General features: G+C 42.0%; 1 protein-coding gene across 2 annotated transcripts; it reads left to right on the forward strand.

Annotated features, from left to right (window-relative positions):
* Nucleotides 1–558: 558 nt before the first annotated feature.
* On the forward strand, nt 559–10,142 carry LOC119004320 (verrucotoxin subunit beta-like). Of its 2 annotated transcripts, XM_037071127.1 has the most exons (5): nt 559–663; nt 4,429–4,519; nt 5,398–5,543; nt 5,951–6,058; nt 6,970–10,142. In XM_037071127.1, exons 4-5 carry the CDS (start codon nt 5,959–5,961, stop codon nt 9,867–9,869), a joined length of 3,000 nt encoding a protein of 999 aa, XP_036927022.1. In that variant the 5' UTR covers nt 559–663; nt 4,429–4,519; nt 5,398–5,543; nt 5,951–5,958; the 3' UTR covers nt 9,870–10,142. The 2 variants fall into 2 exon arrangements, with proteins under 2 accessions (XP_036927022.1, XP_036927021.1); XM_037071126.1 differs by lacking the exon at nt 5,398–5,543.
* The last annotated feature ends 393 nt before the right edge of the window (nt 10,143–10,535 follow it).

Raw genomic sequence — 10,535 nt, forward strand, 5'->3', positions numbered from 1 at the left:
CCAGTTGTATCATCTATTGTAATGATGGCATTGCAGTAACAATTTAAAACGAGATGATGATGATGATAATAATAATTAAGCTGCAAACAGTGATGATCGGCCCCACTCCACCCGCGTATGTCGGGCTGTGGCACTGCAGGAGGGCGCGCACGTAGATGTCTGCATGTGCATGCGCTTACTTCTGCTTTGTTTTGCTCACATTTATTGTGTAAAGCACTTTGTTCTACATGTATGACAAGTGCTATATAAATACGGTCAGATTGATGGATATGAGGCTGACTTCCTGTGTGCAGTGGGTAGCGCGACGCATATGACATAGTATTGATGCACTGACATATGCAGGGCGACACCCTCTACATGTGTGAGCAATGTGGTGTAGATGGGAAAGTGTATGTAGGAGTTGTAAGTAGGGATGTCCCGATCAGCTTCCTTTAAACTGTGTGAGTTTAAAAGTGCTGTGTAGACGTAATTAATGTGACACTTGGCTGTTTGGGAGAGAGATGGATATGCAGACGTTAGAGGGGAGCAGCACTGCAGCAGGGAGGAGAGAGTCAGCGTCACATTTTCATGTCCAGAAGTGAAAGTGAAAGGTTTTCAGACAGATGCAGAGCTGCAGAGGAAGACATCAGGTTATTCTTAACAAAGAATCTCATCCAAACACCGGTGAGTACACTGTCCTACAGAGCTGAAACGCTGTGAATAGATATTCAGGCAGATTCTGTTTAAGCTGTGAGGTGAAGAATTTCAGTTGGTTCAGTCTCAGCAAAAGGCTCTAAATCTGGTGGGGAATGACTCAGCAGCTCGTTCATGTGAGGAGACTCCCAGTGTCAGGAGGTTCAGACAACAAGTGCTTCACTTACAAAGACGACAGCATCGTTTAGCGTAGAGGCTATTTAATCTGAAGTGATAGAGGGCTTGATGAGGGCAGAGAAGGGGGTCGAGGTAGGGGGATGAAGAGAGGGGGGTCGAGATGGAGGAGAGGGGATCGTATAATGTTGTAGAGTTTCTGGTCCCACTATGAACCAGGGGATTGTGAGTCAGAGTGGGAGTACATCTTGATTTGAGCATCTTCGTTATCCCCTGTGATTACTGTGCTGGCATGGCCAAGGTCCAATTCTGGACAGTGTTCTTGTTGTTAGGCAACAATGTTGAATGCTGAGCTGCTTAGTGGTCCCATGGGGGAAGATGGTGAAGACGGTTTGAAGGAGGGTCTGAGAACTTGAGAGGACTGGGATAAACATGGTTAAGCTCGCTTATATGGGTCTGCACAGATGACTGGATTGGAAAGGCACAGGTGTTGCCTTAAAGGAACCCGGGTGGCAGGGGCGATTCTAGGATGTGACCTTTGGGGGGGCTCAGCCCCCAGGAACCTGAGCTCCCCCCAAAGGTCTGACATCCACTCTTGACAAGGAATTATAAGGCTACCGAATTTAATACTTTTTAAAACTGTATTTCTTAGAAAAGGCTAAGATTTTTCATGAAAGCATATATAACAAGAATCTTTGATTATCCAACCATGATCTATGTACAAGTTCCACTGACATACAAACTACATACCACTAAATGAGCCATTTCACCTGATGAGAGTCTAATATCTTCTTACACCTATGATGTATAACATTAATGATTAAGGATGAACAATTATCAACTTTTCTCCAAAAATGAGTTAATGTAAACTGTCTGCCTATAATATGGTGTCTCAGCTTTTTTGGCCTATTAAAGGATAAAAGACCATCTTGAACTTTAGGCTATTTTGGGCTATTTTTAAAAGCCTATGCCCTCTAAATGGGATTTAATATGCATTGAGACATTAACCACCTTCCTCCATGCCATGGACAGTACAGACTAAAACAAATGTTCAATTACAATATGTTCCAATTAAAGCAAAAACAACAACAAAAAAACAACTTCAACATGAAGCACACAGTACTAGACTAATACTACTACGAGACTACTATTTCGGGAGAACTAAACTATGTCGCCTCACCTTCAGGGAGGCATATCTATCGATCACCTTTTCAGGATCTATGTTCTCAAGGACCTCACTCTCAACAGACATCACTGCCAGGTGATGGCGTCTTGAGGAGTCTAAAGACACCTTAAAGCACTGAAGGACCTTTAACAACTGCAGCTGCTCACCAGTATGGTCACTGCAGTCTGAATAGATGCTTTGAGTGAGGGGAACATGTCTGCATCTATCAGGTTATATACTGCCTGCATGTTCTCAACAGCACCACCACCCTCTCTGCTGAGCCCCAAGTAGTTTCTAGCTATCACCACTTCTTTTGATTTGAGGTCAATGTGATAGCAAAGTGCCAAAGTGCTGTCAAATGCGGCTCAAAGAAGAATTTGTCATATGTTGGACAGCATGCTATAATCACATCCAGCGATTCCTGATCAACTTCAGAAAACCTTTTCTCAATTTTGGACAACATTCTGTCTGGACAAAGAAAGAACAACTTTTCTTTCATGTCTTCTAACCTTGAGGAATGACTAACCTCACTACCTGCCCCACAAGAAGACTAACCAACAAAGTCTTGCATTACTTTTGTCTCTTCCGCCTCTGGATAGAGGATGGCTCTGGCACTGATAAGTGGTTCGCCTCACTTGGCATGCATATCAGCAGCAGTGGCATCACTCCGCTTCTCCTTAAGATAATCACTCACTGCATTTTTGTATGCTACTGCTTGGGCAAGATCAATGGTCTCCTTCTGTAAGAATCTGTAAACCTGCTGTTACTAAGAGGAGAGACTGGGAAACAAACAGCAAATAGACTGATGAGAATTTGCAGAGTTTTGCTTTCACTCCCACTGCAAGGGGTGTGTTAATAGGAGAGAGACACTCAATGATTGCAGGGAAGTTGGCAAGTGCTGCGCTCACAGAGCGTAGTTGACATGCCCAGCGTGTGTTGGATAACTGTACAAGTTCACTTGGCTGCAGCCCTAGCTTTTTTTGTGTCTCTTCAAACTTGTGGTGGCTCACAAGAGAAGCATTTAAAAAAAGGTGTATACACTTTCCAGCATGTCAAAAAACTCTTTGGCCTCAGACACTGCTCTGCACGCTGAAGCCATGTACGTGCATAAAAATGCACATACAGGCTTCAAGGTGGTTCTTTCGAAAATGGGCTTGTACGCCCCCCACATGACAGCTGCTCCATCATAAGTCTGTGCCACTCATCACGTCATCAATACCATGCACCAACAAGTGATTCTCAATTGCAGTACATACTGATGCAGCATCAAAATGAGTTAAGTCTGTGAGGTCTAGGAGCCTTTCCCTAAGAGCACCATCTGAAACATATCTCACACAGAGTGACAGCTGTTCTGTCTTTCCGTCCCTGGCCCTGTCGACCATAACAGCATACATGTTTGACTTTCCCTCATCTCTCTAACAACAGTTGCCGTTACCTCTTGTGAACGACACTGTATCATTTGATTCTGACTATCAGATGAAAGGTAGGTTGTGTTTGCTGGAGGAGTGTAGCTCTTTAAGAAAGGGTCAACCTTCAGGTCAGGAGCTCCATGCACGCCAAGAAATTCCCTGTGTTGTTGCTCCCAGGTGATTCATGGTGACCCCTAAATGGAACACCCTGTTTCCCCGGCATACGTGTCACTTCCACAACATGTTTCAAGCACTCCCTCCTCTCAGTTATTTCACTGAAACCTGCAGACACTTCGCTGAACAACACTGCCTTTTGTTTGGCTTGCTACCTGTTTCATCTTGTTCTCTGTCCTTTTCTCTCTCTCTATCCTCATCTCCCCCTCTTTGTACAGTCCACCAAGAAGACAAAGTAATACAGTATAACAACTAACAACAAATAAATAAATGCTAACTCAATAACATTTATTCATCTATTAAATAGTTTGTTGCTATTCTACTCAGTGGCATTACACCTGCACCTATTGACCTGTTTAATTTTAAAAAAAGTACACATGTCCATCTATGGAAAATCAGACATTTGCAAAGGGTTTAATGTTCCAGTGTTTAAGAACAACCACGTTTGGTGCTCTCAGGCTGTATATTTTGTATTGTAAAACAGGAGGCACCTACTGTCCAATCAGAGACAAGAGATGCATGCAGGGAGGTTGTGCTTGATTTTACCAACCCATTAGACCCTGTTACCATTCTCCCCATCTCCAAACAAAACAGGTTTGCAACAAAAAACAGGATATATGATTTGAGGACTAAATGATGGACTAAGGCAAGTCTTGGGTGGGCTTGTGCCCCCACAAAAAATCGGCTAGCCCCGCCACTGCCAAGTGGTTTGATTAGATAAGCTAAGGTGGCAAATTAGTGTTGGAGAGAGGTGTGGTGTTGTTCCTGAACTTTAGTTATAATAACATCATGTCATGGATTTTAAGATGTTCTTATGTATATGAAGGTTTTAATCGTGATACTGATCTGTTGAATGTTGTCTGTCCTGTTCAGCTCACTGAAGCGATGTCCAAACATTTCTACTGATGGAAAGTAACTCAACTCACTGAGGAGGAGGACTTCTTCCTGTACTTTACCCCATGAGGTTTGTTAACATGTATCTGATGGGTTAAAGGCATGGGTCGCATTTATGTCATAAAACTATGATCACATGTCTGCAGGTACATTTAAACGGCTATTGGTGGGTGATTTTCCACATTAACTGGTTTGGGATGTTGCTCTTCACAGTAAAAGTGGCGTTGGTTTGACTTGAGCAGTAGCAGCTGTCAATTTTAATTAAACACATGCTATGTATATCAAATTCTACATTTTGACACCAATGTTTTTATTTTTATTGTAAATGATTATTGGTTATCAGTCACGTTGATTATTAATAATCAGTGTCAGTCCTGTATAAATACATTAGTCTACCTCTACTATTCACACCTGCATGGTTCAGTGAATTGGCAGCATGTGGTATATAATGGATTACTGTTTTTTTTTTAAAGTGCACTTGGAGCCCATTGAATCTGCCAGGTATGATGCACACATTATCGTAACTTAGCCCACAACCTGACATGTCCAACCGCGAGTCTCACGCCATTTAATCACAGACTCAGTCATGCTTATATCTGTGTGGCTTCGGATGGACTCAAACCTTAGGAAGTTCTCTACTGTTCTGCTATCTGCACTGACAAAGCAAGAAACAAACGTGAGCTAACCCCAGGACAAAAACAATGACAATAAACTATACAAACATAGTACAAACAAAAGAAGCACTAGAATAAGACGCAGGAACACACAAGGACACAGGAGATACGGGACTGTGTCGTGATTCTGTATCTGGGGTTTTGATTTTAAGCCCTTGTGTGTCTCTTCCTCTGTTTTTCCCTCTGTGTTTCCCTGTGTTACCTCACCTGTCCTCTTTCCTCCTCACTCTCCTCACCCGCTCCTGATTCCTGATGCATTTGGGTTCTCCTCTAGTTTTCCCTCTACTGTAACAGGACTGAACCAGACTGCATGATAAAACAGACAAACGGACCCTGAGAGAGGGGAGGACAGTAACCTGGATACACAGAGGATGACTGACTGATGGGACACAGATGAAAACATAAAAAAAGGCAGGAAAGGTACATGGGCAGGAAATGAAAATCATAACATGAAATGAGGAGAGAACTACAAAATAAAACAGGAAACAGCTGACCCACAAAGCATGACAGCACCAACCCCAGCAGCTCACTGTCCACTCCGAATGATGATGCTCACGCTCCCAAAAATGTAATGATAGCGACAACACATCTGAGGACCTCTTTAATACTGATGATCTCACTCACTCTGTTATGATTAAATACCATTATATCTTTTTACATGAAGTCTGTACATTAACTCAAACTGAAATGAGTGACAATGTGAACGTCATTAGAAGTGATATAACCAAAAGTTTTTTTTTAACATGACACAGACAACTAACTTGATTTGGCAGAAGAGGAGTCAGAGAAGTGAACTAATGAGCTGTTGTTCATTTTGTCCACTTCAGCCTGAGCAATGGACTCTGAAGCCAGAGGGACGATGGAGGTGGCGGCGCTCGGCCGACCTTTCAGCCTCGGGATGCTGTACGACTGCCGCAAAGATTCACTCATCCCCGGTAAGGATTCACATATCATTAATGCATCATGAAGAAATATTCAGTATTTAAAGTCAACATTTTCATCTCTAATCTTCTTGTAACTTTTCAGTAGGGATCAAGTTCATATCAGAGTCATGAAAGCCCCTTTTTCATGTCCTGTTTGTTGGTTTGTTTGCAGTATCTACTGATGAGTGAATACAATCTGATTCAGATCTGCTGAGCCTTGATGGAGGTATGCTCTCTACTGAGCACCATTTTAGTTATTTTTGTAATCACTGACTTGCTGTTTCTTGCTGCACCAGGAGGATTTTTACTTTTCTGGTTTGTAAGAACAAACAGAGGAGGGACAGAGACACTGTGAGCATGAGATCAAAACTGAAGGCAGTCAGAGATTCTGAAAACTAGAACAACAACATCTGTGACCTGACCCAACACTCTGGATGTTCTGGGGCCACAGAAGAAAGAACCCAAAAGGTACTAAATAGAGCGCATGCATCCGCCAAGGCCCAACAGTCCCCTTGAATTTAATCAAGCCTAATCCAAGCTTGATGAATTGTACTCACTCAAAGATATCAGCCACCTAAATACCCCTGCTTTTATACATCAAGACTCATGCATTAGTTTCTGCAAAATTAACGAAAATGTCAAAATGTTGAAGAAACTGTGAAGAACTTCCTGGATCCATCCCTGTATCTGGATCCACACCAAAGCTTAATGAGGTCTATTCTGGGTCAAGACTCATCCTAAATCTTCTCAGTGGTTTGTGTGAACAAAACCAACAAAGTGACACAGTTGAAAATATAACCTCCTTGGTGGAGGTAATAACTCATACCTAATGTGTTTGCCATGCTCCCAGCTCACTTGGTGAACTTGACTTCTATTTGTTTGGCTCTGGAGGCTGAACTTGATTTTTGCCTCTTCTTTTTCAGGACTAACATTGTGGGACCGCAGTGACCTGGAAGAACATATTGGAGAAAGACCACAGAGCTATAATGACTTTGAGATAGTTGCATCTGAATCAATTGAGGACAAATCTTCAGCACTTAATGTTGAAGCCTCTTTGAAGGCGAGTCTCTTGGGCGGACTGGTTGAGGTTGATGGATCGGCAAAATACCTGAATGATAGTAAGACTTCGAAAAATCAGGCCAGAGTAACACTGAAGTACAAAGCTACCACAAAAGTCCAAGAACTGTCGATGGATCATCTTGGACGAGACAACATGAAGCATTCATATGTCTTTGATAAAGGGTTAGCCACACATGTAGTCACAGCTATTCTCTACGGAGCACAAGCCTTCTTTGTCTTTGACCATGAGGTGTCAGAAAAGGACAGTCATCAAGACATTGAGGGTAAGTTGAAGTTGATGATCAAGAAAATTCCCGATCTTGCTATAGGGGGTGAAGGTTCACTGAAAATGGAAGACAAAGACAGAGAAAAGGTTGAGAAATTCTCCTGCAGATTCTTTGGAGACTTTTCACTTCAGAAAACTCCGACATCCTTTGACGATGCAATACAAGTCTATCAAAGTTTGCCAAAATTGCTGGGAGCCAACGGAGAAAAGGCCGTACCAATGAAGGTCTGGATGTTGCCACTGACATGTTTAGATTCTTCTGCTGCTAAACTCGTCCGTCAGATAGGCATAAGATTAGTTCAAAAAACACAGAGGGTCCTGGAGGACTTCAGTGAGCTGGAAATGAGATGCAACAATGCATTGAAAACCACCACTGCACAGCAGTTCCCACAGATTGACACAAAGATTAAAACATTTAAAGAGATGTGCTCTGAGTTCAAGCTGGAATTCCAACAAACCTTGGCAAAGAAACTTCCATCAATCCGAGGAGGCGGAGAAGAGGAGGCTGTGCTCGCAGAGATCCTGAAGAAGATACATTCTTCTCCTTTCAGCAGCAAAGACCTGAACAAGTGGTTCGACTGTAAAGAGAGAGAAATTAACACCTTAAAGTCGTTCACCAACATGATGAAGAATACTAAGATTGTGTCATCTGAAACAGACATATACAAGGAAAGTCTCAGTGCACAGCATGCTGTGTGTTTTGTTTTCACCTCGCTGGGAAGTGATGAACCGTACCTCTCAAATTTATCAAACTACTTAGAAGAAACAACCAAACCAGACAAAGCTCGAGGGTCTCATACGCATGAGTTAGAGAAGGAACAATGGTATGCTTCAAAAGAAGTAGCAGATACAATGAGGAGGAAAGCAAAAGTCTTCAGTGACTTTGCAGAGGCCAACAAGGATGACAAGAACATTAAGTTCTTGGCAGTTGGTTCAACGGATGAAACACAGAAGGGCTCAAGCATCTACCTTTATAAAGACGGCTTCTCTATCAATGAGAACTTTGAGCCTCCTTCAAAGCCTGAAACTGTGACAGTCAGAGACATAAACCACAACAGTGTGACACTGAAGATTTCCCCAGCAAGGTCTGGAGCAGAGAACATCACCTCCTACTCTGTTGAGTACTGTGTCAGTGGAGAGGATGGATGGAAAGAAAAGACGGCATCAGAAGCTGAAGAAGTCACAGTGAGCGATCTGAGTCCAAACACAGAGTACAAGTTCAGATGCAGAGCAGTGACCTCAGTAGGTGTTGGACCAGCCAATGAAGTCAGTGGTTCCATTAAAACCTTACCTTGCAGCCCTCCTGGAATACCTCAAGTTGAACCAAACTCAAGTGAGATATCAGTCAGCTGGGACAAACCTGATGAACTTTTACAATATGTCGAGATCGTGAGCTACATCGAGGGGTACGCCGAAACAGACAGCAGGGTGAAAGAGGAAGATCTCCAATGGACCCAAAAGATGTTGAAGACTGAACAGTCGATTATTTCAGAGCTCATGTCAGAGACGGAATACGCTGTCGGGGTCAGGGGTGATTGTGCCAAAGCTGGAAGAAGCAAAGAAAGCATCTCTGTCAGTGTCTGCACAAGAAAATATTCACCACTTGCAGAATCCCTCAGAAGTACAAGCACATGTATTAATACTAAATCACCCTCAGTTCATAAACTGCACCTGACAGAAGAAACTGTGGACATAGGTGGATGCCAGATGTATAGCTTTGGCAACCACATCGTGAGGCAGAATCGAACAATCATTATTTTTGGTGAGCCTGACTCTGGAAAGTCCCGTCTGATCAATGGAATGATCAACTACATTGTTGGTGTCAAGTGGGAGGACAATTTTAGATTTGTGTTAATTGATGAGGATCAGTCGAGACCACAAGGTCCCAGTCAGACTTCAGAAGTCACTGTATACAAAATCAACCATCAGGATGGGTTTAAAATAGACCACTCACTGACCATTGTTACTATTGACTTTCCAGACGTCGACAGACACAAACAGATCCGAGAACAGCTGTTCAGTCTCTTCACTTCTATTCTACGTGTCAGAGAAATTAACGCTGTGTGTTTCGTAGTTCAGGCTGCTTTAGCTCGACTCACACCAACACATAAATATATGTTTGATACTGTGCTTTCAATCTTTGACAACAGTGTGGCAGAAATCCTCAGAGTTCTGGTGACATTTGCAGATGGCCAGCTTCCACCAGTTCTAGAGGCAATCAGCGTTTCAGGTGTCCCATGTCCTCTATCAGAAGACGGGCTGCCACTTCACTTCAAATTCAACAATTCAGCGTTGTTTGCAGACAACAAATCATCTGCAGCAGGCAGCAGGAGTAACGATGGAGGCTTTGATCAGATGTTTTGGAACATGGGAACAAGAAGCATGGAGACGTTCTTTGATGGTTTGAATGTGATGAAAACCAATAGCTGGACACCGACAGCCCTTATTTTGATGGAATTGCAAAATAGGAGTATTTAGATGGTTAGAAGGTTAGAAGATTATAGGCTGCAGGTTGTTTTTGAGAAACTGAAAAGAACACATGCTGACATACTCATATAAAAATCTGCTCCAATGCCACATGATCATGAACATTTTCATTTTTGTGTTTTTAACATAAATGTTCAAATCTGTTTCATTGAGTTTTCACACTGAGTCATCAGCTTCCTGCTTATTTTAACATGTTTTATCTACTATTTTCTTTCTTTTTGGAGATTTAAAAACTTAAAGACGATCTGAATAATGTTTAATTACTCCTGATACTGATGTGTTCTGACTTGTATTTTATCGTCCTGTGGGCTTCCACTGAGGATGGAGAAATCAATGATCAATAATAAATAATGATGTGTCAGTGTTGCCCTCTTTGTCCTCTGCAGCTTCATTTTCTCTTCCAGGACCTTTCAGGTCAGTTGTTACACTGTTGACATCACTTCAGTCCACACTACTGCAGTACATTTACTCCAATACTTTAATTAAGTGCAATATATATATATATATATATATATATATATATATATATATATATATATATATATATATATATATATATATATATATATATATAAGACTTAAGACAAATAAAATGTGAAAATAAATGTGTGTTTAAGACCTGCTGACAATCAGAGGGTCCAACTATGTAATTCACTA

This window comes from Acanthopagrus latus, chromosome 16 (assembly GCF_904848185.1).
Source record: "Acanthopagrus latus isolate v.2019 chromosome 16, fAcaLat1.1, whole genome shotgun sequence".
Taxonomy (NCBI): Eukaryota; Metazoa; Chordata; class Actinopteri; order Spariformes; family Sparidae; genus Acanthopagrus; species Acanthopagrus latus.